This window comes from Nycticebus coucang, chromosome 8 (genome assembly GCF_027406575.1).
Source record: "Nycticebus coucang isolate mNycCou1 chromosome 8, mNycCou1.pri, whole genome shotgun sequence".
Classification (NCBI taxonomy): domain Eukaryota; kingdom Metazoa; phylum Chordata; class Mammalia; order Primates; family Lorisidae; genus Nycticebus; species Nycticebus coucang.
Genome location: NC_069787.1, coordinates 6,682,421 through 6,709,212, shown reverse-complemented (window position 1 = coordinate 6,709,212; position 26,792 = coordinate 6,682,421). Strand labels below are relative to the sequence as shown.

The following is a 26,792-nucleotide window of genomic DNA, read 5'->3' as shown; positions in this document are numbered from 1 at the left end:
ATGATATAGCACTCTACTGAAGGTGACAAAGTGAGACTCTATCTCAAGAAAAAAAAATATTAAAGTGAAAATCAAATTTCAGGCTTGATACACATTGCTCAGTGGTTAAGGGCCGGCCACATACACCCGGCTGGTGGATTCAAATTCAGCCTGGGCCTGCTAAAACAATAACAACTGCAACAACAACAACAACAAATAGACGGGGGTTGTGGTGGGTGCCTGTAGTCACAGCTACTTGGGAGGCTGAAGCAAGAGACTTGCTTAAGCCCAAGAGTTTGAGCTTGCTGTGAGCTGTGATGCTACGGCACTTTACTGAGGGCAATAAAGTGAGACTCTGTCTGAAAAAAAAAAAATTCAAATTTCAATATAAATAAAAAACCCGGGCAGTGCCTGTGGCTCAGTCGGTAGGGCGTCGGCCCCATATACCGAGGGTGACGGGTTCAAACCCGGCCCCGGCCAAACTGCAACCAAAAAAATAGCCGGGCATTGTGGCGGGCGCCTGTAGTCCCAGCTGCTCGGGAGGCTGAGGCAAGAGAATCGCTGAAGCCCAGGAGTTGGAGGTTGCTGTGAGATGTGTGAGGCCACGGCACTCTACCGAGGGCCATAAAGTGAGACTCTATCTCTACAAAAAAAATAAATAAATAAAAAACCCTTGATTCCACAACTGAAACACAATACAAATGTCACTGGTGATCTTGACAGCAGTTCCAGGGGACAGAAGATGGGGACAAAAGCCAAATTGGATTATGTGGTTACTGAATGAGAGGTGAGAAGGGTATGTTGACAACTCTATGGTGAGATTATGGCAGTGAAAGGAGGTTGGAGGAGACTAGAAGTGTCTTGTCTGAGGTCCCACCGTTGGCAAGTGGCAAAGTTAGTAGAACCCTGTGCGTCTGTGGCTGTGCCACACCTCATGAGTCACGCTGCTCCTACAGGCTATGTGTAGTCAGACAGGTGCAGAGTGAGGAAGCATGTTGCTAATGGCAGCACACATGATAGGAGACACAAAGGAAAAGGTCTTGATGGGCTTAGTGGGTAAATAAGGGAGAAGGCCCAGGAACCAGACAGCATGCCTTCAGTTTCCAAAGACCTAAGAGATTTGGGAGCAATACCCAGTGGCACAGAGGAGGGCACAGGGGTACCTACGTTGCCTGCTGCTTCCCCGTGGGCCCTGAGGTCCTGGGACAAGAAGCTAGAGGTGCCATTCAGGCATCCCTGTCAACATCCCAGGGAATGTGCCTGCTGTATTACCCCAGGCTCGAGCTTTCCAAACACCTCTGTGACCACAGATTCTGAGCAAGAAATCACACCAACTGAGTCACAGGTGTACGAGAAAAACTCCAACATGGTTTATTTCAAAAGGGCAAAGGTCAGGGGAAGAAAACAGTCAAAAACTGCACATCTTTCCCTAGAAACATCCATCCTCTGAGAAACTAGACACTTTGGGTCCAGAAGGAGCTTGCCTTCGGCCATTCCATCAGAAGGACTTTTTGTCTAGCTCTTTGATACTCCTCTGTCTATGGCTTGGGCTGATAGCCACACTGGCCCCTGGCCCCGAATGGCTGTGACTGGCAACACCTGGGCCCCTCTAGTTGAGGTAGTAGACCTTGGCAGCATCATGATAGGCATGGGTCATGTAGTTCTCCCTCACGGGCCACCAGTGGTCAGGATGGTAGGTGGCTGGGTAAGCATGGGGCTGGCGCTGGATACAACTAAAGAGCGCTAGGCTCCTGTCAGTGGCCACGGTGGGTAGGTAGAGATACAGTTTTTCCAGAAGGTGCCCTGGCCAGAATGAATTGGGATGGGTTTTCTGCAGACCACCAGGCCTCTTCAGCTTCCTAAAAAATAAGGGGACAGAAGGAAGGTTGTCATAGCTGACAGGCCAGAGTCAAGGTTGCTTCTCCCTGAGTGCACCAACTGTGACCCAAGTGGAGATTTTACTATTGTGCTATGGACTTTGGCACCTCGGTCCTCCCTGCACTTCCATGTGGTAGATTCTGTTATTCTGATGACCTCACCAGTGAGGCCCCAGAGACCTAAAGAGGCTGTGACACAGTGAGCAAGTAGCTGAGTGCAGGTTTGATTCCCAGTCTGCTGCCTCTAAAACCCAAAGTCTTAACAATATACCATCTGTTATCTGGAGGCATTTTAATGTGGTGCGTGGCATACAACCTCTGGAGCTGGCCTAGCTGGGTTCAAATCACCACTCCACCACTTTGACCTTTCGTATGCCTCAGTTTCCTCTTCTGTAATGAGTAAGCTAAGAGTACCTTCCTAGGGCTGCTGAGAGGATTTAAATGAATCAACACACGGAAAGGCCCAAAGCAATGCTTCTTGGCACTCTCTAGAGTTGTATCACTGCCTCTCAGGTCGGGGTACCGGGCTCCCGATGCTGTGCCTCACGTAACATGATGTGTCTCAAAGATGAGGCTAGCCCTTCCTTCCCTCCCTTTCTCCCTTCCTTCCTTCCTTCCTCCCAGAGTTAGATGATTGCCACAGACCTGGTGAATTCCTCAAATTCCTTAAACTGCATTTTCTTGATTTTCTTTGGCATTTTCCTAGTGGAGAAAAGAAAGGCATTTTGTTAGGAGAGGGAAAGTCCAGACTAATGGGGCCTTGGGGAGTAGGTCAGGGGCCATAGGAGCGGGCTCATTTCTGAGTCTCAAACCAGAGGTCTGAAAAGAGAATTTCTTCTACCTGGGGTGGGGTCCTGACTCTGTGCCTCTATGCTCTGGGGGAACATACAGTGAGGTTGGGTCAGCCAGACCTGGCCTCATCACCTGTTTGGCCGGGTGACTTAGGCAAGCCACTCCCTATTCTGAGTCTTGCTTTGCAGAACAGAGACCTCCCAGGGAAATTACGAGATATGTTCAATATGTAGAAGCTGCTGAATCTGAATCCTTTGGGGCCGCTGACTCCTCTTCCCTGCCAGCCAGAGCCTAACCCAACCTGAACAAGCCCCAGCCTTGAACATTCAAGACTTCGCTAGTGGTCACAGCATTCTTTCCTGCCATGCCTCTGTCTGGCCTCAGAATCTTCCACAGTCCCATCTGAGTAGCAAAATAGAGCCAATGTCTCTCTTGACTTACGGGGCCTCTCTCCTTCGTAACTGCGGCTACCCAAGCATAGACAAAAATCCTTTCCCCAGGTTCCCACCCACTTCCTGGTTGGGGGCTCCAGAATTGGTGCCAGCCACCTGCAGGCTGGGAGGCAGTCAAAGAGGGAGGCGAAGTTTTGCAATTCTACCCACTAGCCTGACCGCTGCTCAGGACCCACCTGCCGGCCTGGGCCGCTGCCAGCTCTTGGGAATGCTCTGACCAGAGCAGGGTAGAACAGCAAGTGAGTGAGTAAGGGAGGGACGTGTGCTATCTGCGAGTGCTGAGGAGATTACGGGCATTTCTCATCAGACCCTCCGTGTGTCCAACCTGCTGGCCCCTCCTCCTCCGCTGCTGGCCCCTCCTCCTCTGCTGCTGGCCCCTCCTCCTCCGCTGCTGGCCCCTCCTCCTCTGCTGCTGGCCCCTCCTCCTCCGCTGCTGGCCCCTCCTCCTCCGCTGCTGGCCCCTCCTCCTCTGTTGCTGGCCCCTCCTTCCCCTGCAGGGATGCTGCCTTCCATCTACAGTTACCCACTGATGGTGCCCAAGGCTTGTCACCTGCTGCTCGACCCCAATCTGGGTGATCCTAGGCTTTGGATCACCAAAGGAGGTAATTTTCTTCAAGGGGATTCAGGGACAAGCTCCAGGGCAGTGTTTTCTCCTCTTGGGAGCTGCAAACCCTTCTCTTGCCAAAAAAGGTCAGGCTCTGCAGGGTAGCTGGGCAGAGAAGGGGCTGCCCCTGTGCCCCCTGTCGGGCTCCTGACCCCTGGCTGGTGACTTGTGAAGCCTTCCCCCATCTCTAATAAGGCTCTCCTCATGATCTTTTCCAGAGCCCTTGCGATTCTGTAGGGCTGTGGTCAGGAGGGCAGCTGTGTGGGAGCTGAGGCCAGGAGGCTGTGGTCCTCAGGCATATAATGACATGACACTTGGGACTGCCCAGTAGCTGGTGACCAATGGGGACACAGATTACTGGCATAACATGACATGCCAACTATTTCAGCATCTCAGGCCCTCCTCCCCGCTGTGCTGAAAGGATGGCCAAGGGCAGAGAGAAAGGGGGTCTGAAACTCAGCTTGTCAGTCTTCTTGGCCACGGTCTCCCGGAGGCACTGTGCCCTGAGCAGAGCCAGCTTCGGAGGGATGACCTTCCAGTCGGAGTAGTACCCCCCGGGCTGCCGGATCTGGCGCACCTGGTCATGCTGGAAAATGACCTTGTCTCCTGGGTAGAGCAGCGCTGTGGGCAGCGGGAAGAAAGGGGCGTGGCCCGTTAGTTCACACAGCCCCTGCCCTCCCTGAGCCTTTGGGGTCAGAGGGGGGCTTTTTTTTTTTAATTGCATTTTTTAAAAATTTATTTATATATATATTTTTTGTAGACACAGAGTCTCACTGTACCGCCCTCGGTAGAGTGCCGTGGTGTCACACAGCTCACAGCAACCTCTAACTCTTGGGCTTACGCGATTCTCTTGCCTCAGCCTCCCGAGCAGCTGGGACTACAGGCGCCCGCCACAACGCCTGGCTATTTTTTTTGTTGTTGTTGCAGTTTGGCCGGGGCTGGGTTTGAACCCGCCACCCTCGGCTTATGGGGCCAGCACCCTACTCACTGAGCCACAGGCGCCACCCTAATTGCATTTTTATTTTAAAAAGTTTTCTTGTGGCTTGGTGCAGTGGCTCACTGCTGTAATCCTAGCACTCTGGGAGGCCAAGGTGGGTGGATTGTTTGAGCTCAGGATTTTGAGACCAGCCTGAGCAAGAGTGAGACTCCTATCTCTACTAAAAAAAAAAAAAAAAAATAGAAAAACTAGCCGGGCATGGTGGCAGGTGCCTGTAGTCCCAGCTACTTAGGAGGCTGAGGCAGGAGGATCACTTGAGCCCAAGAGTTTGAAGTTGCTATGAGTTATGATGATGCCATGGCGTCTAGCTAGGGCAACAGAGTGAGTGAGATTCTGTCTCAAAAGAAAAAAAAATTTTTTTTTCTCAGATGCAATTTTTAAGTTGCTATTTTTGGATAGCTATAGATTCACTAGAAATTGCAAAACTCATGCAGAGGGGTCCCTTGAACAACCCCCCCCCTCATCTCCCCAGGGGTCATGTGGCATATAGCTGTAGCACCCTATCCAGAAAGTAGCCTTGGGCCTTGGGATGGTACTGCTAATGGGACTGCATGAGGAGTCAGTCTGTAACCAGGTCAACAAGGGCCCTGAGGCCTGAGTACAATGAGGGCTGAGCTGGTTAGGAGCTCAGGAGGAGGCAGGAAGATTCCAACAAGACTTAACTGGTGGCATTTTCCTCCTAGCCTTGAATTAGTCTCATAGATATCCTCAGGGGAGTTTTCTTATCTTCCTTTCTTTTTCTTTTTGAGACAGAGTCTCACTTTGTCACCCTCCGTAGAGTGCTATGGCGTCACAGCTCACAGCAACCTCAAACTCCTGGGCTCAAGCGTTTCTCCTGCCTCCGCCTCCCAAGTAGCTGGGACTACAGGCGCCCACCACAACACCCAGATATTTTTTGGTTGCAGCCATCATTGTTGTTTGGCAGGCCCGGGCTGGATTCAAACCCGCCAGCTCAGGTGTATGTGGCTGGCGCCTTAGCTACTTGAGCCACAGGCGCCCAGCCGACCGGCTGTTTTTAGAGAGGAGTTCTCACTGTGGCTCAGCATGGTCTTGAACCTGTGAGCTCAAGCAATCCACCCACCTCGGCCTCTCAGAGTGCTAGGATTACAGGTGTGACCCACTGCCCCTAGCCCTCAGGGGAGTTTTCTAAGAAACATAGAACATAAAAAATAAGGAGCCAGGGTGTCCACCTTCCTATAGCTATTGAGAAGTGCTCATCCTAAGATGTTAACCCACAAAAATCTCATGTTCTAGAAAAAGTAATGGAAGTTAACACTCCAGGTTGTTAATGTCGGTTGAATGTGCACTGGGGAAGGCTCTGTGCATGTAAGAAATTAGAAGAGGGTAGGGAGAGGCATGCAACATTTTCAAAAGGCATGATTTTTAAAAGTATGTGTGATTTTGGCGAGGCGTGGTGGCTCACACCTATAGTCCCAGCACTATGGGAAGCCAAGGCAGGTGGATTGCCTGAGCTCAGAGGTTCGAGACCAGTATGAACAGCAGTGAGCCAGAGTAAGACCTCGTCTCTACTAACATCAAGAATATCGCCAGAGGAAGAAGAAAATGAACAACAAAAAAGAGTACTTCAAACGAAGAGGAATGAACAAGGAAGTTGAAATTAAAAAAAAAAAAGTATGTGATTTTTAAAAGATTTACAGAAATTATTTTATACAAATGGAAAAGAAAAAGATTTGTAAGTGGATGGTCACTGAAATTTTAATAGTGGCCAACTCAGGCTGGGGGAATTTTTATTTTTATGTTTTAAAAAAAATTTAAGGTGGTGGCTCACACCTATAATCCTAGCACTCTGGGAGGCCAAGACAGGAGGATAGCTTGACTAGCAGTTTGAGACCAACCTGAGCAAAACTGAGACCCCATATCTACTGAAAATAGAAAAAAAATAGCCAGGTGTTATGGTGGGCACCTGCAGTCCAGCTTCTTGGGAAGCTAAGGCAGGGGGATCACTTGAGCCTAGGAGCAGGAGGTTGCTGTGAGCTAGGCTGAGGCTATCATACGTTAGCCCGGGTGACAGAGTGAGACTCTGTCTAAAAAAAAAAAAAAATTCAAATGAGCAAGTATTATCTATAAAATCAAGGCAGAAAACCAATAAAACTTCACTGAAATACCCCAGTTCTAGAATTCTGGTCCCTGAATCTGAGCCCACCAAACTCTAGAACAGAGTTGGAGTCCTGATATGTGAATCTCTCTGCCTTCAGGAGATCAGGCCTCTGTTAGAAAGACACCCAAAGATAGTGGCCAAGGCCATGGTCAGTTCAGGAGCAAGAAGATGCCCACTCATGGGATGCTCCTGGGTGCCCGTGAGTGTGAGATCCGCAGACAGCTGAAGATCACCCCTATAGCAAAAGACAGCAGTGGACAGAATCAACGGTGGCTCAATGCACTGGTGCCGACAGACAAAGGAGGCACATTTGGGGAAGTCCCAACCCAGGGGAGCAGTCTGGGGTGCGTGGCATGTCTGCTTGTGTTTGGGAGACACTCGCTGCAGCCCCACCACTGAGTAAAACGGGGGTGTAAATGAGCTAGGAAGGTGAGGCTCGCTGAGGAAGGAGGAAGAAAGGATTTTTTTTTTTTTTTAGACTGAGTCCCACTTTGTCACCTTCGGTAGAGTGCTGTGGCCTCATGGCTCACAGCAACCTCAAACTCTTGAGCTCAAGCAATTCTCTTGCCTCAGCCTCCAGAGTAGCTGGGACAACAGGCACTTGCCACGACAGTGGTGAAGAGTCAGCGTCAGAGCTGCAGGACTCCTCCGTCTCTGCCCTCCCGGCCTAGACAGGCAGCAACTGGCTGCCCAAGCAGGGGTCGTGCAGTGTGTGGGCAACAGTGACACTGGAGTTGCTTTGCCTGTGTTTCTGAAGGCCTTTGGCCATATTCTCCTGTATAGACCTGTTATGGACTAAATTGTGTCCCTCTAAAACTCCTATGTTGAAGTCCTAACCTCCAGTACCTTAGAATTTAGCTGTATTTGGAGATAAGGCCTTGGTTGTTTTTGTTGGGGGGAGGGGTGTTTTGTTTTTTTAATAAGATAAGGCCTTTAAAGAGGTGATCAAGGGCTGGGCGAGGTGGCTCCCATTTATAATCCTAGCACTCGGGGAGGCAGAGGCAGGTGGATTGCCTGAGCTCACAGGTTCGAGGCCAGCCTGAGCCAGAGTGAGACATCTCTAATAGCTGGGCATTGTGGCGGGCCCCTGTAGTCCCAGCTACTTGGGAGGCTGAGACAAGACAATTGATTGAGCCCAAGAGTTTGAGGTTGCTGTGAGCTATGATGCCAGAGCACTCAAGCAATTCTCTTGCCTGACAAAGTGAGACTCTGTCTCAAAAAACAAACAAACAAACAAACAAAAACAAGTGATCAAGTTAAAAGGAGGCTAGAAAGGTTGGCCCTAATCCAATCTACTGGTGTCCCTGTAAGAGGAAATGGGGACACACAAGGGAGACACGAAGGCCCATATGCACAGAGAGAAGCCCAGGGGTAGAGGCGGCCAGGAGGCCGCCCTCTGCAAGCCAAGGAAAGAGGCCTTGGAAGAAACCAACTCTGCGGACACCTTGATCTTGGACTTCTAAAGCCTCCAGAATAAATAAATTCTTGTTGTAAACCATAGACTGGTGGTAGTTTGTTATGTTAGCCCTGGAAAACTCATGTTTCCTTCCCTCTGGGGAAGAAGGTGGAAACGGTCGATTGTGGCTGTTAACTCTTGTTCTCAGTAAGTCACACCACCGATGATGTGTTCCTTTTTCAGAAAGCTACATTTCATTTCTCAGGATGGCAGGAGTTCCTCCCTCCAAGGCTCCTATGAGAAAAACCTTTGCCTCCGTGTGCTGCTTGCTGCTCCATGTTATTTTTTTATTATTTATTTAATTTTTTTTGAGACAGAGTCTCACCTTGTCATCATGGGTAGAGTGCTGTGGTGTCATAGCTCACAGCAACCTCAAGCTCTTGGGCTGAAATGATCTTCCTCCCTCAGCCTCCCAAGTAGCTGGGACTACAGGCGCCCACCATAACGCCTAACTAATTTTTCTATTTTCAGTAAAGATGGGGTCTAGTGTTTTCTCAGGCTAGTCTCGAACTCCTGAGCTCAAGGGATCTTCCCACCTTAGCCTCCCAGAGTGCTTGGATTACAGGTGTGAACCACCGTGCCTGGATTGCTTCATGTTTTTACGGTACAGAGAGAGTCCTGCCCACTATATTTATAAATTCATAAGGTCACAAGCTTGGGATACCAGCATTACTAAGTTGCCATCAAATGCTGGGCCCTTCCCCATCCCCACATCAGAAGCACTCACTACCCAGAGATGCAGAGGGCTCAGATCAGCTTGGATATATGCCCTTCTTCCCCCATGCAGAGGGCAGACACAGCATGGAAATAATCTCGGCTGAGTCCTATGTCTGAGTAGGCAGTGAAGAGCCTCAGCAGGTCTGTCTCCAGGTGCATTCCTACCTCACTGCTTGTTGCACAAGAACCGAGAAACAGGCTTGGCCTAGAGAAGGGTTTTGATAGGAGTTGTCCTGTCTTCAGTATTGGAATTGTTCCTTTATGCCCAGAATTGTCCTTAGAGCTTCCTGCTCTGGAAAAGCTTCCAATTCACCAAGCTCAGGGTTCCAGAACCCGGACCCCCCTGAATCTCAGCTGGGAACCAGACGTCTACTAGGCCTGTGTTCTAGAAGCCCCATCCAGAAACAGGCTGGGCTGCTCCTCCTCCCCTCCGTATTCCCAGGGTCCCTTCCACAGGCCACAGCAGCTTGAGTGGGTACGTGGGTGCCTCATGCGGACATCACTGTCGTCCGAGCTTGGGGCCTTTTGGTATCTTCACAAGGGCCATCCACCAAGCCCCTTACCTTTCATGAGGGTCTCCTCTGTCAGCGGGATGCCATAGAACTGACACAGCTTACAGCACTCCAGGTAGACCAGAAAGTCGTCCCTGCGGACTATGCCAATCAGCATGTTCATCTCCCCGCGGATGGTGGATGGCAGGCAGTGCTCGTCCAAGCGCCTGTTTCCACAGCGCACCAGGCGGCACCGCTCCATGAACTGGATCGTGGGGATGGGGAGCTGCAAGAGAACAGAGGGGAGCTTACCCTTCCCCGCCCCACGTTGTCCTCAGGGACTTCCTGCGAGGCCGCCCTGAGAGGCAAACCATGCACTGTGGGGCTGCAGTTCAGGTTCTGAAGTCAATGACTCAGCAGAGAATTCACACATGGTCAAGGTCATCCCCGATGAGACCTTAACCGGCCAGCGTGCGTGGTTCTGCGTACACAGCCCTGTACACGGATGTGCACACACACTTGTGTGATAATGTGCAGTCGGACACAGTACACAGGCTGTAGCGGCAACCTACTGAAAATGGCATCCAAGTGTTTGGCTGCGTGGGCATTTAAATTAGGAGCAGCCATCTGTGACCTTGAAGTGGAAGCCTGTGCTAAGGTAGAAGGGCCTGGGGAGCGTGTAACCACTTTTATTAGTCAATGCCTTCTGCTGCTGCTGCTGCTGCTGCTGCTTTTTTTTTAACCAAAGGGGAATAAAGATCTACTTTTTAAAGCTTCTAACAACAGAATCAGTAAACTGCATCCCAGAGGCCAAATCTGGCCCACCACCTGTTTTTATAAATAAAGTTTCGTTGGCACACAGCCACCCTCATTTGTTTAGGTGTCTCTGGCTGCTTATGCTACAACCGCAGAGCTGAGTGGTTGTGACAGAGACCATATGGCCCACAAAGCCTAAAGTGTTTACTATCTGCTTCTTTACAGAGCAACTTTGCCAGGTTTGGGGTTTTCTTATTAGGCAGTTTAATCAAATCTTAGTTGATACAGCACTTAACCAATATCTACCCTTTTATGATACGTATATTGCATATGCAAATATGTATTTATATCTTAATATATTTATACATAGTAATATGTCTGCCTCCCTGACTAGACTGTCAGCTTTCTGGGGCGGGGACTGTATCCTTCACTACAGCATCCTGAAGAGGGCCTGGCACATCAGAGGCTTTCAATAAATATTTATGGGACAAACTAAGTCACTCACTCAGACCTTCCTTCCTTTACTCGCCATGAAATGAAGGGTCTACACAGGGGTCCTCAAACTACGGCCCGTGGGCCACATGAGGCTGTGTGATTGTATTTGTTCCCGTTTTGTTTTTTTACTTCAAAATAAGACATGTGCAGTGTGCACAGGAATTTGTTCCTAGCTTTTTTTTTTTTTTTTAAACTACAGTCCGGCCCTCCAACCGTCTGAGGGACAGTGAACTGGCCCCCCTGCTTAAAAAGTTTGAGGACCTCTATTTCTGGAGGGTCTACTCCACGTCAGGCCCTATGCCAGGCACACGAAATCCACCTGCAAGGAAGATGCAGGGCTGGTCTCAGGAAGAAAAGTAATTAAAGAATAGGAAAGCCAGCTGGTTTTATGTTGGTAATCCTAGCACTCTGGTAGGGTAAGGTTTGTGGATTGTTTGAGCTCAGCAGTTTGAGACCAGCCTAAGCAAAAGCAAGACCCTGTCTCTACTAAAAATAGAAAACCTAGCTGGGCATATGGCAGGCATCTGTAATCCCAGCTACTTGGGAGGTGGAGGTAAGAAGATGGCTTGAACCCAGGTGATACCAGGGCACTCTACCCACGGAGACAGAGACTTTGCCTCAAAAAAAAAAAAAAAGGGAAGAGGGGAACTCAATACTTTCAGAAACGTGATATCTCTCTCTCTTTTCCACTTTTTTTTTTTTTTTTTTGCTGTTTTTGGCTGGGGCTGGGTTTGAACCCACCACCTCTGACATATGGGGCCGGTGCCCTACTCCTTTGAGCCACAGGCGCCACCTTCTTTTTTTATTTTTTAAGAGACAAGGTCTTACCCTATCACCAGACCCGAGTGCAGTGGCATCATCATAGCTCATTTCAGCCTCAAATTCCTGGGCTCAAACAATCCTCCCACCTCTGTCTCCTAAGTAGCTGGGATTACAGGTGCACACCACTGCAACTGGCTAATTTTTCCCATTCTTTAGAGATAGGGTCTGGCTATGTTGCCCAGGCTGGTCTTGAACTCCTGACCTCAAGCGATCCTCCTTCCTCAGCCTGCCGAGTCACTGGGATTATAGGATCCAGCCACTATGCCCAGCAGAAATGTGATCTTATTATATTTCATCTTCACAAAAACCTTGTAAGGCAGGTATTATTCTTACACAGACTGAAGAGTGAGAGGTGAGAACCCCCTCACAATAGGTTCCTTCAGCCAGCAGGTGTTGCCACTGTGCTGTTTTGGACCCCAGCTGGCCCAGTCCCCAAGCCCTGTGCCCCCAAGCCCTGTGCCCAGGGCTGGTAGGATACCTTTGGGTGCTGCCTCCGATTGCGGTACCATTTGCCTGCCTCCTCCATCTCTTCCATGGTCATGGGCCGTGACTCCATGTATGTGTCAACCATGGGCACCATCAGCAGGTCCATCTCGGGAGACAGTGAGTCTGAATCCGCTTCCTGCTTGGACAGGTTCTTTGGGGAAGCTCTGTTCTTGGCCATGTCTAGAGTCAGAAGGAAAACCCAAAGGAAGGAGGGACTGTGATGGTGCCCGACCATGGACGCTGCCGGGCAGGCACCCGGATATCCCTCTGCTCCCTTCCCACAAGTCTGGGCCTTGCCTACCGAGTTCTACCTTGAACGTATCCCTCCTTTCCATCCCCACGATGGCCTCCCTAACCTGCACACCTCCCCCAGAGCCCTCCAGCTGCCATGCTCATACGTGCTCTGCTCTGTTTCCACCACGTGGCAAAATAGGATCTTTATAAACGACAGAGCCAGGCACGGTTGTGAGTGCCTGTAGCCCACGCCACTCAGAGGCAGAAGCAGAGGGATCCCTTGAGCCCGGGCAATTGAGTCTATGGTGAGCTATGACTACACCTATGAATGGCCATTGTACTCTAGCCCGTGCAATACAGTGAGACCTAGTCTCTAAAAATCTTTAAATATTAATACATATGTCTGTATTGCAGCTGTCCAGAAAGTATCCAGCCGTTGTTAATACTGGTTCTTGTATTATACGGCTAGATACTTTCCAGACAGCATAAATATGGGCCAGATCACCTCGTTCCTCTTGGTTCCCACAGCACTTAGACTAAAATCAAAGGTCCTTTCCCCAGGCTACTAGGCCCCCATCCCCAGCTGCCTTTCCAACTGGCCCATGTCCTACTGCTCATCCAGCCCCCACTCCATCCAGCCACCCTAACTTCTTTCTGTCCCGGAAAGCTTCTGCCTTAGGGCCTTTGCCGTGGCAGTTCCACCTGCCCAGGGTACCCTTCCAGACTGCCCTGAAGCCGGCCCCTATAAATCACTCAGGTGTCAACTCTGATGTCCGCTTCCCAGAGAAGCCTAGCCTGCCCACCACCCCATCACTCTGTTCTGTTGTTTTCAATGCACAGATCACCATTGGATATCATCTTATTTAACCCTTTCTGTGCAAGCTCATCGAAGGTAGGGGCTTTGGCCTGTCTACTCCTGTGTCCCAGTTCATAGAAGCGTGCCTGGCACATAGTAGGTGCTCAACAAAGACCTGAGCGACTGAAAGATTCCCACTGCCCCTACCCTGGTTCAGGTCTTCATTGTCTGAAGCTGAAATAAGATCCTGGCCTTAGCACCTTCTATTTAGACCGTGGACAGTGCCTTAGCTTGTCTGAGGTGTTAGCTGCCTCCTTGTAAAGCACAAATAGAAACTCTGACCTTCAGGGGACATGAAGGACAAACTGAGATAATTCTGCAAAAGGAACGTCTGACCCACAGAGGACTTCCCTGCCAAGGTGCCCAAACTCTTGCCCTTTAGACAAAGTGAGAGACATCCAAGTCCCGCGCTAGTCTCCGGGGAGAAAGAGCTCAGTGATAATGCCCCAAGAGCAATATTGGCTGCTCGGCTCCAAGGTTTTTTTATTGGGAAATAACAGGCCCACTGTCATCATTTACATGACGCACAGCCAGCTGCACACATAAAGGTAATTTATAATGAAAAGGCACAAAGAACACTGGAAGGAAAGTGTGCCCAGTGTGAGGGACCCTGAGGACACTCTGGTCACCAAGCGCCCTGCACAGACACTGGTGATTACTACACGGGAGTGCTGATACATGCAGGATGCAACTGTGCAAGCATTCAGGTTCCTCCAAATAACCTTGCCAGTGAGCATGCCGAGCACCATGTGCAGTGTGGCCATCAACTCCAGAGGCCCTGCCTGCCCCAAGGAATCTGGCCCCCCGCCCTCCCCCAGGGATTGCAAGGAGCCCCCCAAACATATCTGAGGTTAAATTCCTGTCAACAAGGTGGATAGGGTTACAGCAAGATTTGTTTCATTTAGAACAACAAAACTGTGGAGTGGCGCCTGTGGCTCAGTGAGTAGGGCACCAGCCCCATATACCAAGGGTGGCAGGTTCAAATCCAGCCCCAGCCAAACTGCAACAACAACAAAAAAATAGCCGGGTGCTGTGGCGGGCACCTGTAATCCCAGCTACTCGGGAGGCTGAGGCAAGAGAATCACCTAAGCCCAAGAACTGGAGGTTGCTGTGAGCTGTGATGTCACAGCACTCTACCTAGGGCAACAAAGTGAAACTCTGTCTCAAAAAAAAAGAAAAGAAAAGAAAAACAAAACTGTGGTTATATTTGGTTCCCACAGCACTTAGACTAAAATCAAAGGTCCTTTGGGGAGAGTGCTGGAACGGGCGAGTAGTTGTAATTTTTTTTTAACAATAACAATGGCACTAAAATATAAAGAAACATCACGTACCTTTGTGTTATAGACTAAATTCACAGAGCTTTAGCAAGTCCCTTTCTAATTTGCCTCTATGCTTTGTTGGTCCAATGTGGCCCCACCAACATACAGCTTGGCAAATGGAATTTTTACTGTGGACAACTTATACAACTGTCCCAGCAGAGTGCTATAATACCCCCTACAGTAGAATATCAAAGCAGACTTTCCAGTGAACACTAAATATGTGCTAATTCTGGTTCCCAAACAAGAAATTTTAGTTAACATTTTATCGATACAGTGAGGATTAATAGGAAGGAGGCCTGGGATCCTCATACAAACAAGGAGTTTGTCATTTGGGTCAGTTCTCAGTTTCTCAGGTGGGCTCTGGTGGGTTGAGACTACTCTTGGAGTATCCTCCTCTCAGATAAGAGCTGGGGCTCATTCATCGTTAAATGGACACAGTGGTAGCAGGGCACCCAAGAGAGCATCTGCTCCTTAGTTGATCTCTGGGCCTAGACATTCCAGAAGTTGGCCAAACTACAGTAAGTCAAAGTTGGAGAACACACTTGGAAAATGAATGTTTCGGGAGAGGCCAAGGCTGTCTGCACCACGACTGCTCCCAGGATGGGGACGTAGAGGCAGAGGGCAAAAAGGTGTACTCACTTTCCGGTGTGATGGGAACAGTGCTCTTCTGCTGAGCCAAAGACCACTGCTTGTAGGTGTTGGCCAGAATTTCCGTGGTAATGGCGTTGTGCTTCCCAAGAGAGCTGAGATAGATCACTATATCCTCTACTTCTTGGTACTTCAAAGGGACTCTGAGCTGAGGAAAGAAGAAAAGTCCCCAAGACTGGCAGGCTCCTATCCAAGTGTCCTGCCCTGACGGCCAAAGCCATACTTGCCTGGCCCCACCCCCAGCCCTGTTTCTAGTTCATTCTCACTCACTTTTTTTTTTTTTTGTAGAGACAGAGTTTCACTTTATTGCCCTTGGTAGAGTGCCGTGGCATCACACAGCTCACAGCAACCTGCAACTCCTGGGCTTAGGCGATTCTCCTGCCTCAGCCTCCCGAGCAGCTGGGACTACAGGCGCCCGCCACAGTGCCCGGCTATTTTTTTGTTGCAGTTTGGCTGGGGCTGGGTTTGAACCCGCCACCCTCGGTATATGGGGCTGGCGCCCTGCTCACTGAGCCATAGGCGCCGCCCTATTCTCACTCACTTCTAATTCGTACCCAAGATTCCCCGTACAGGACACAGAGCCCTTTCCTGTTCCTGAACAGACCATGCACTTTTTCACACTCTGCCTTTGCTTAGACAGTCTTCACTCTCTGCCTGAAAAACTCCCACCCCTGCTGCAAAGCCCAGTCCAGACGCCACTATCTTTACAGAGTTATTTCTTCCTCTGGGCTCCCTTCCCCCATTTAGTGCCAATCTTAATGACAGCATTTACCACACTGGGTACAAGAATGATTTCACACGTCTATCATCCCAGTCCACAAGCATCTCGTAAACCTCCCTGATAGATAGGATCAGGAATACGATACATCCTACTCTTACAAGGATGATGGGCAACTTGGGAGGCATATGAGGCTTGCCAGCAATACTGAATATTCAAGAAGGAAAGGGTTTTTTAGTTGTTGTTTTGGGTTGGTTTTTATTCGTTTTTTTTTTTGTTTTTTTTGAGACAGAGTCTCACTTCACCCTGGGTAGAGTGCCATGGCATCATCATAGCTCACAGCAACCTTGAACCCTTGGGTTTAAGTTATCCCCCTGCCTCAGCCTCCAAAGTAGCTGAGACTATAGGCACCTGCCACAGCACCTAACTAATTTTTCTATTTTTTAATTTTAATTTTTTTTTTTTTTTTTGAGACAAGAGTCTCACTTTGTTGCCCTTGGTAGAGTATGGTGGCATCATATTTCACAGCAACCTCAAACTCTTGGGCTCAAAGGATCCTCTTGCCTCAGTTTTTTATTTTAAGTAGAGATGGGCTCTCACTCTTGCTCAGGCTGGTCTTGAACTTGTGAGCTCAAGTAATCTACCCGCCTCAGCCTCCCAGAGTACTAGTATTACAGGCGTGAGCCACTATGCCTGGCCTATGGGCCATATTTTGCAGACTCTACTAGACCAGTAGAACTTTTTATGGTGACAGACATGTTCCCCATCTGCACAGTCTAACAGAGGAACCACTTGCCACAAGTTAACTACTGGGCACTGAGAATGTAGCTGGTGTGATTGAGAAAATAGATGTTTAACTTTACTTATTTAAAATTAGAACTCAGTATCCACAGCTCGGTGGTTAGGGCGCCAGCCATGTACACCAGTGCTGGTGGGTTTGAACTTGACCTTGGCCTGCTAAAACAAACAAACAACAACAACAAAAACAAAAACAGCCAAGCATTGTGGCAGGCGCCTGTAGTCCCACTACAAGGGAGGCTAAGGCAAGAGAATCACTTGAGCCCAAGAGTTTGAGGTTGCTGTGAGCTCTAATGCCATAGCACTCTACAGAGGGCAACAAAGTGAGACTCTGTCTCAATAAATAAATAAATACATACATTAATTAATTAATTAAAAATAAAATTAGATTAAATTATTAAATAGCCCATGAAAATAGAAGTGTGGTCCATAAACTAGGACCACAGGCATCACCAGGAGCTTATCAGAAGTGCAGCATCTTCAGGCCCTGCATGGATGTTCTGGCCCAGAAGCTGCATTTGAACAAGACCACTATGTGATTTCTAAAAGAGCTGTAATACTCCCTGATTTATATGCCAGTGACAGTTGGAGAAGATCTAGAAGGTTCTAGAGGCAGAACTGAAGGCCCCGTCTCTTTGGGGTCAGTCTGGTGTCTGCTGGGTAAGAGAGGGACTTCCCTGGCTGGTTATGGGTTAGCTCTGCCAAGTTTCCACTCCTGTAGAGTTTTTCAAGGTTAGACTGGTACAGGGGTGCTTTTAAAGGTCCCGTTTACCTACAGTTAACCTACATTTTCCAATCTGGCTTTATAGGTAACGATATTGGTAGTTCGGGCTCCCCGTGTCTGCTTTTCCAGTGATGTGGGGACCCAATCACATGAAGTGGGGAGCACTTACTGCCTTTAGGGCCTCGATGAACTCCTCCCTGGTGATCTTCAAGTTTCCGTGATGATCCACCTTGCGGAAGATATCCAAAATCTTGATCCGATGGCTTTGCAGGTAGGCGTACATGGTAAACAGGGCCGAGGGCTTGGGCAGCCGCAGCTGGGGCACCACTCGGTGGGCAAGTCGCGGGACTTTCTTCTAGAAGAGGTAAGAGAGTGAGGCAGAGAAGCTTTCAAGGGAGACAAGCCAATGGGACAGAGCTGGAGGGCGATAGAAGAGAGGCTGAGCAGCTCCCCCCAGCAGCAAAATGGGGGCCACGAGCACTGGGTTCAGAGCAGCTGCATTTGGCTATGGAATGCCTAGGAGACTTTGCTTCTCTGGGCCTTGGGTTTTGTTGTCTGAAATGGGGGGCTGGGACAGCATAAAGACAAAAATCTCCTTCCTATGCCTGTCTCTCCTGTGGAGTGCTCTCAGGGGCCCCTTCCTGGAGCGGGATGGAGCTGCCTTTGTTCCTTCTGGGCTCTGCCTGGAAGACCTTTCATTCTTTGCCTATTCCAGTCTTACTCCTTCCTCCACCACCTCCAGGTTAGAGGGAATCTGTTGACATGACAGTACTCCGGGGCGGCACCTGTGGCTCAGCGGGTAGGGCGCCGATCCCATATGCCAGAGGTGGCGGGTTCAAACCCAGCCCCGGCCAAAAAAAAAAAAAAAATGACAGTACTCCCTTAGCTTGGAGCAGCATGTGACGGTCCACAAAGGTCTTCTTATGCCCTGGCTTATTGCTCCTCTGTGCTCGCAGATGTTTTAAACTCCTTTATTAATGGCTACAGCCAACTGTAGAGCCATCAATCTGATGTGTCTGCTTCCTCCACTAATACATTGTGCTATGTTTTTTTTTTTGTTTTTGTTTTTATTTTTTATTTTTTTTTGAGATAGTCTCATTCTGTCTCCCTGGGTAGAGTGCTGTGACATCATAGCTCACAGCAACCTCAAACTCTTGGACTCAAGTGATCCTCTTGCCTCAGCCTCCCAAGTAGCGGGGACTACAGGCGCCTGCCACAATGCCTGGCTGTTTTTAGAGATGGGGTCTCGCTCTGGTTCAGGCTGGTCACAAACCTGTGAGCTCAGGCAATCCACCTGCCTCGGCCTTGCGGAGTGCTAGGATTACAGCCATGAGCCCCCATGCCCAACCAGTTTTTTGTGTTTTTTTTTAATTAAAAAAATTTTTAGGCTTGGTGCCTATAGCTCAGTGAGTAGGGCACTTGGCCACATACACTGAGGCTGACAGATTTAAGCCCGGCCCGGGCCTGCCAAACAACAATGACCCAAAAAATAGCTGGGTGTTGCGGAGGGTGCCTGTAGTCCCAGCTACTTAGGAGGCTGAGGCAAGAGAATTGCTTAAGCACAAGAGTTTGATGTTGCTATGAGCCGTGACGCCCCACAGCACTCTACCAAGGGCGACATAATGAGACTCTGTCTCAAAAAAAAAAAAGAAAAAAATATTATTTTGAGACAGTCTTGCTCTGTTGCCCAGGCTAGAGTGCTGTCACATCAGCCTAGCTGACAACAACCTCAAACACCTGCACTCAAGCAATCCTTCAGCCTCAGCTTCCAGAGTAGCTGAAACCACAGACACCTGCTACAACACCCAGCTAGTTTTTTTTTCTATTTTTAGTAGAGATGGGGTCTTGCCCTTGCTCAGGCTGGTCACAAAATGGTTAGCTGAAGTGATCCTCCTGCCTCAGTCTCCCAGAGTGCTAGGATTACAGGTGTGAGCAACCATGCCTAGCCACATCTTATGCTATGGTTTGAATGTCTATCTCCTCTGAAACACGGGTTGAAATTCAATCCCCAGTGTAATGATATTAAGATGCAGGGCCTTTAAGAGGCACAGCCCTTATGAATGGGTTAATGGATTACCGGGTTGATGGATTAATCTGTTGCATGAGAGCAAGAGCAGCCCTGTTACCCTGTCTACCACGTTATGATGTAGCATGAGGCCCCCTCACCTGAAGCCAAGTAGATGTAGCTGCTCAATCTTGGACTTTCCAGCCTCTAGAACAGCGGTTCTCAACCTGTGGGTTGCAACCTCTTTTTTCCATTTGTAACAATGGAGCAATTAGGAAGGTTAAGAACTACTGCTCTCGAACTGTGAGGCTGGAAATAAAGTTCTTTTCTTTATCAGTCGCCCAGTCTCAGGTATTCTGTTACAGCAAGAGAAAACAGACTGAACAGACTAACACACCTTGAGATCAAATCCAAGTCTTATTTAGCTATGTACTCCCGTTTCCCATCCTTGTACTGGACAAAGCCCCTGGCCTTGGGCAGGTAGGCAGCGACTGTTTGCTGTGAAGAGGTATTAGGTGCACCTATTAGGTGTATTAGGTATTACTTTATCCACTTACAAAAAAAGGAATGGGGCAGAGGTGAAGCAACTTGCCCAAGTGGTTCTACAGGTACGACAGCAGGACTAAGTATCTAGCCCAAGTCTAGTGCTTATTCGTAGATACTGTGCTGCGGGCAGGAAAGGATGTGTTAGACTCATGAAATTTGGGTTTTGGCTATGATAATAGTAAGAACTGATCCTAAAGCTTCTGGCCCAACCAACCCAAATAGCACCCCTGTGATTGCAAAAATAATAAAAATGGCAAAGATTTATTGATTGCTTACTATATGCCTGGCTGTTTCTTACGTATCTTATATGAATTAATCCATTTAGACATCACAGCAACTCCAGGAGGTAGGCACAAAGTTATCTCCATTTTTTAAGTGAGGAAATTGAGGGTCAGATTGTACAGCTAGGAAGTAGCACAGCTGTGTTTAAACCCACGTTATCTGACCTCTGATCCCACCTTTACCTGAAGTGGGAAAAGTTTCAAGTGTTTCTGTTGCAAGGGAGTATTACAGAGAGACGAGGAGTTGGTCTGATTCTGTCATTTCCTATCTGTTTAGGTTTGGACAAAGTGTCGGCCTCCCTGAACTTCCATTTCCACATTTGTGAAAGGGAGCTCCTCCTTTTGCTCCCAGCCTCATAATCATGGATCCTCAGAATAGCCCCATGAGCACCTGCTTGGCACATCGAGCCCTTAGCAAACATGTGTCAATATACAAATGAATGAGTATTTCAAAAGCACCCCATAAGATGGATTGCCGGGAAGTATTCCCTTTGGGGTAGTTGGTTCTAAGGTATGTCCACAAATTCTTCAACTCTCCTCCTTTCTAAGATGAAGGCTTCTCTCCTTCCCCTCGAACATGGGCAGTACTCAGTGACTCGCTTCTGACCAAGAGCATATGGTGACAGGGATAGTGTGAAACTTCAGAGACTAGGTCATGAAAGGCCCTGCAGCCTCTTCCTCTGCTCTCTTTTTTGGACCATTCACTCTGGGGGGCGGGTGCCAGCAACTGTGCTGTGAGGAGACTCAGCCAACCTCATGGAGAGGTCCATGTGGGGAGGAATAGAGGCCTCCTGCCAACAGAGTTCTGTGGATAAGCCAGCTCAGAAGCAATCCTTCCCATGGCTGTGGCCCAGGTCAGCATCTTGACGGCAGCCTCATGGAAGACTCTGAGCCAGAGCCATCTAGCAGAGCCCCTCCCAGATTCCCCAGCTCTCAGAAACTGTAAGCAATAGTAAATATTTTTTGCTTTAGGTCATTTGGGGATATTTGTCATGCAGCAATAGATAATACACCTCCTTTTTGGGACTTCCTTTTGCTCCTCTGCGAAATAGGTGAACCATCCCCATCTTGACTAACCTAAGGGAGGGAAGTGATAACATATCCTGAGAACTCTCAGTGTCTTCATCTGGCAAATGGGGCTGCTTACCTTGGCAGTCTTGGGAGTAGGCATGAGGGTTTCCAATCGGACATTCTCCTTCCTGCGGATCATGTCTAAGAACTTGGCCTCTGAAGGTGTGAGCACGGACTTGTTGTTTAGCCACTTCTTTACGTCACCGAAGGACTCCAGATCCTTCCGTAGCTTCATCCTTTTGCTCACCCAGGTCTTACTATCCTCCGGCGGGATATCTCCAGCTTCCAGGGCTTTGAAGCTGGAGATGAACTGTGGGGGCACCTGGGGTTGGGGTATGGGATTGATGGCTGTCTGGTCCTCCCTGTGAGGCACAATGATGACTCGCCGCCGGCTCGGAGGCAGGTGGAACTTGCTCTGCTTGAACCGCTTGAAGCAGTGGGCAATGACCACTTCAGAATCGAACTCAGGGGACTGGCTGACGCTTTCATTGTTGACTGAAGTCTCAGATTGGCAGAGTCCTTTGGGGAAGAGGGTTAAAAATGTGAGTTTCTTTCCAGAAGAGGACTATAAGGCACAGGGGCTGGGCATGGTGGCTCAGGCCTGTAATCCTACACTTTGGGAGGTTGAGGCAGGTGTATTGCCTGAGCTCACAGGTTCGAGACCAGCCTGAGCAAGTGCAAGACCTCATCTCTAAAAAAAAAAAAATAATAATAACCAGGCGTTGTGGTGGGCACCTGCAGTCCCAGCTACTTGGGAGGCTGATACAAGAGGATCACTTGAGCCCAAGCGTTTGCGGTCACTGTGAGCTAGGACACCACGGCACTCTACCAAGGGTGACATAGTGAGACTCTGTCACAGAAAAAAAAAAAAAAAAAGCCAGGAAGGACAAATACTTTGGCACCAGGCTGGGCATCAGGCCCTGGACCCTAGGCCCGGCTTTCTCATTGCCTTGCTATAATAATGAAGATAATGTCATCTTACATGACCAGGCACTCCTGACCGCAGGCGCTAACCTAATGGCTTCATATGCTTTCTCTTATTTAATCTTCTCCACTCCCAGATCCCAAGGCTCCTACTGACAATCAGAATGAACTTTTTAACATGTTAATCTGATCTTGTCTGGTCCTCTCAAGCAGTCTGAGCCCTGGCCCTGCCATTCACTGGCTGTGTGATCTTGGGCAAGCCCTTGACTTCTCCGTATCTGCTCTGTACAATGGGGCTAAGGACGGTACCTACTTCATTAGGTGGTGGAGATGTTTGGAATCAGTCACTTCATTAGAGTTGCTTGTACCTAATAAATGTGCCATTATTTTCAGCTACGTACCCTTCAGCCATTTTGAAACCCTTCCAGGACTTTCCATGTTCCTCAGAATAAGGTCCTGTGTCTTTCCTCTGCCAACCTGCCCTGTCTTATCCCTTGCTTCTTTCTCTCTCTGGTATGTGAGATGCTTGAGCTTCTGTCTGTTCCTTGAGCCATCCAAGACCCATCCTGACTAAAGGCTGGATACACGCTCCCCCCTCTTCCAGGAAGCCTCCCTCCCACATCCACACCCTCCTTGCTCCTCCTCGCCCCCCAGGCCGCAGACCGAATGGTCCCTCTCTTGCCTAAAGTCTCAAATATATCCTCATCTTACCTCTGCGTATCCCAGCCTGCACTCTCCCTCTTATTACAGCGAGGGAAATCAAGGGCTCAGAACTGGTGGTCTTCACACCGAATAAGGCTTGTGGTCCTGTTTTGTTTGACATATTACTTACAATTTTTCAACCTGAGTTACTTTAGGCTGGAGCATGCCCTCTTCAGCTTTACAGACCCCACCATTCTCTATGGTCTCACATACAGCTCATTCATGAAGTTCATTCATGAAGCTCCTGGTTTAGGCAGACGTTGTGTTTGAGACCCTTGGTGCGAGTACTTGGTTGACATTTGTCTGTTCCCATAGACCATCAGCTCTATGAAGACTGTGGCCTCATCTCTCTTGTTCCCTGTTAGAGCCTTGGCACCACCCTGGTGCCTACACGTCATGGGAGCTCAGTAAATGTTTGGTGAATTAATTAAGGACATATAGATTTCTGACGTTGGTGCTATGGTTATGCCCATTTTACAGATAAGGACCCTGAAGCCCAGAGAGGCCCAAGGTCATACAGTTGATTAGCAGAGCTGGGACATCAACCTCAGTGTTCCTGGCCCCAGAGTTCAGCTCTTAGTGGTTACTTGATATCCCTCCAGGCTGCCACCCAATCCTGCTGAAAATTTCTTATTTCTAAAATGGCATAAACTCTATCCATCTTCTGAAGTTGCTATGGAGATCACATAAGATACCAGATATGAAAATGTCCTAAAAATCAGAAGGGATATAAGTCTATGTAATATCATGATTGAAAATATTGTCACTATCATTTTCTTTCAAAAACTGAAACTCCCTGGCTTAAACCCCAACCCTGGCTCCCAGCTGCCTCTAGGACAAAGCTCCAGCTCCTGAACCTGCCCTCGCCCACCTTCCTGCCCCAGCCAGCTTCTCTGATTTCTCTGGCTCCTTTTCTTGCTCCTCTGCCTCACCCTGTGTTTGTGCCCGAGCTGAGCTGCCTGTGGTTCCTGCCCTATGCCACCTCTCGACACTCCCAAGCCATGCTGCTTCCTCTTTCTGACATGCTCTCCTCTCTCCTGCTTCATTCAATTATCCCCAGCTCATCATTTGAGACTCAGCACAGACATCCCTGTCCCCTGAAGCCTTTCCAACCCCTCTGTTGCGCCTCTTCTGGGTCTCCACAGCCCCCTTACATAGCCCCTTACTTAGCACTTGCCACATTTTCTTTTTTTTTCCAGTTTTTGGCTGGGGTTGGGTTCGAACCCACCACCTCCGGCATATGGGGCCAGCGCCCTACCCCTTTGAGCCACAGGCACCGCCCAGCACTAGCCATATTTTTATGAAATGAAGACGCTTTCTGCATCGTTCATTTCCAACAGCCTGTGAGTTTCCCAGTAGTCTCCCCGTGTCCCTGGTGACCAGCCCGGCACAGAGTGGACATTCAGTTCATTTGTTAAGCCTCTTTGCAAGGCCCATGTGTTCCTTTCATAGTAGGCAAATAATAAAAGTATAAATCAATAGGGACTGAGGTGAGCACAGGGGATTAGTGAGCATTTAGTCATTCATCAAATGCGTATTTACTGTGAATCACCAGGGCTGGGTACTGTGCCAGGTACAGATTTATTTATTTATGTATGGACACTATGAAAATTTTGGGCGGCGCCTGTGGCTCAAGGAGTAGGGCGCCGGTCCCATATGCCGGAGGTGGCGGGTTCAAACCCAGCCCCGGCCAAAAACCACAATAAATAAATAAATAAATAAATAATAAAATAAAATTTCCTAAAGATGTTTCTTTGGGAAAGGGGACACCATACTTCTACTCAAAGAAGAGAATCATTTTTACAGTAGCCTTTTATTTTTCACACTTACTATGTCATGAATTCATAGGGAACGGGTTCTAGCAGCTCAGAGGCCTTTCTTTCCACTGAATGTGACAAACCTTGCTATGGCTATTACACCATGCCCTCATGGGGACTAGATTCTAGCACCTCATGCTCCCTTTTAACTGGGTCTCCTGTGTGCTGTGCTGTATACCTACTGTGCCACGAACTCATAGAGGAATAGCTTCTGCAGCTCAGGCTCCTTTCCAGGGGTTCTCACAGAGTGAGCTTGCCTGGGCAGAGCGGGCTAGTGCTCCAGTTGAACCCAGACACCTTTCTCTTTGGCTTCCTTCTTTTTCTGATCATTTTCCTTCATGCTTTTTAGGAAGCTGTCTCAGCTCTTAGAGTGCTTAATATGCTCAATGTGAACATTAATCCTTTTGGCAAGAATCTTGCCCTTAACTTGTTTCTTTACAACAACGTCAGCAGCATGCTGGGTAACGCTGTAGACTCAGTTCTGCCATGGTAATGTTTGGGTGGCACGCCTTTCTGAACAGTACCCGTGTCCTTGCTGTCTACAATATCACCTTTCTTATGATTCCCACGTATGTGGCCAAAGGAACAACTCCATGTTTTCAAAAAGGCCTAGAAAACACATATTGGGTGCCTCTCCTCTTTCCCTTTGTGTTCGAAATTTTGGTGAATTGCTGGAAAATAGCATCTCCAGCTCTGTATCATGAGGACCTTGATGCCCACTAATGCATATGACTTGGAATCAGCTCCAATTTTATAGATCAAGTTGCTTCTAAAATATCTACACTTGGATGGTTTACAAGGATCTTAAACTTAACCAACTAAGCCTGAGTTTGCCTCCATGCCCTTGCCGCCTCCTACCTGGATACTCTGAAAACATTCTTCTCTGTCTCTGTGAAAGGCGTCTCCATCTACCAGGTCCCCTCACTATCTAGCTGAGCACCATCTTTGTGTCTTCCATGTTCTTTGACCAATCAGTCCCCTCTAGCTTGGGTCCTCTCCCACCTCTGAGCATCATTGGCCTGAGCATTTGACTGGAGGCCTGACCCACGTGCCTGGGAAAAGTGGCCTGGTGCTGCAGCTTGTCCTATTTCTCTGCTGGATATTAATGTGTTCAGCACTCACTGGAGAAGAGGCCTGGAGAAGACCTTCCATCTTCAAGCTCGCCATCCCCAGGTCTCACCTCACCCCTTCATTCTGACTGTGCACTCAGTTTCTGCCCTTGCCGATGGGGCCCTACCTAATCCTATCACTGTCAGGGGTTTCTCTATCTCCCGGCTTACAAGATCTCTCATCATCTTGTCTCCTCTGACTTTTCTCACCTCATTTCCAAAGACACTACCAGAAGTTTCCTGAAGAGATTGGGCCTCTGTGATGCTGTTTCTTTTCTCCAAATGTTTTCCTCTCTCCCTTTGGAAAGAAGAACTCTTTAACCTTTAAGCCCTAGCATAAAGATCTTTTCTAGGATTCTTTCCAGAAAAGACTGTTCTTCTCTGTCCTATACCCTCAGTGTACCTCTTATTCCTGGATGTTATCCCTGGACCCAGCATTCACTACTTAGTCTGTAATTATCTGTTTATCTTTGCCTTTCACTTCTGAAAGGGCAGTGCTTGGTCCTTGGCACTTTTTTGGCAAAACTTTGAAAACCAAAGTTTTCCCCACGCCTCTTCTCTTCTCATTAATGCAGAATGCATTAATGTCCCTCAGAGAAACAGAGTGAGCTGCAGGGCCCCAGGCACGTGGTCAGGCCTCTGTTTCCAAACCAACACAATTTGGCTAGCTCCTCCAACTAGGCCTGGCCTGGAAATCTCAGAAATGTATGCGACCTGTCCCTGACTCCCTGGCAACCTCTCATCCGGAGGGCAGACGGCACAATGAGAGCTCTGGCCTGGTCCTTGCCCTCGGGCCGCCTTAGAGCTTCCCGGGCACTAAGGGCTTCCTGCAGACAGCACTGCTTCCCCCGGACTTACCGAGCAGCGACAAGAACCGATACTGTATGGCTTCACAGGAATCGTCCATGATCGCGGTGCAGGGAGGGGTTGCTAAGGGGTGTGTGTGAATGTGTCTGTGTCTCTGTGCGTTTGCTTGTGCGGGCGTGCCGGGATACCA

The 26,792-nt window shown here is 48.9% G+C and overlaps 1 protein-coding gene across 2 annotated transcripts; it reads right to left on the bottom strand.

The window, feature by feature from the left end:
• Window positions 1–1,339: 1,339 nt before the first annotated feature.
• Window positions 1,340–26,768, bottom strand: EFCAB12 (EF-hand calcium binding domain 12). Of its 2 annotated transcripts, none has more exons than XM_053599184.1 (9): window positions 26,654–26,768; window positions 21,320–21,762; window positions 17,510–17,695; window positions 15,092–15,248; window positions 12,036–12,223; window positions 9,557–9,770; window positions 4,166–4,325; window positions 2,502–2,558; window positions 1,340–1,838 (listed from the first exon to the last, which is right to left on the bottom strand). In XM_053599184.1, exons 1-9 carry the CDS (start codon window positions 26,700–26,702, stop codon window positions 1,589–1,591), a joined length of 1,704 nt encoding a protein of 567 aa, XP_053455159.1. In that variant the 5' UTR covers window positions 26,703–26,768; the 3' UTR covers window positions 1,340–1,588. The 2 variants fall into 2 exon arrangements, with proteins under 2 accessions (XP_053455159.1, XP_053455160.1); XM_053599185.1 differs by having other exon boundaries at window positions 17,510–17,692.
• Window positions 26,769–26,792: the final 24 nt, after the last annotated feature.

What these genes read in the sequence shown, in the direction of transcription:
- EFCAB12 (XM_053599184.1), bottom strand. Translation starts at nt 26,702, where the DNA reads ATGGACGATTCCTGTGAAGCCATACAGTATCGGTTCTTGTCGCTGCTC. An exon ending in CTACTCCCAAGACTGCCAAG is followed by an intron (nt 17,696 to 21,319) that starts GTAAGCAGCCCC and finishes TACCTCTTCTAG; the next exon opens with AAGAAAGTCCCGCGACTTGC. An exon ending in ATCGGAGGCAGCACCCAAAG is followed by an intron (nt 9,771 to 12,035) that starts GTATCCTACCAG and finishes GTTCTCTTGCAG; the next exon opens with CTCCCCATCCCCACGATCCA.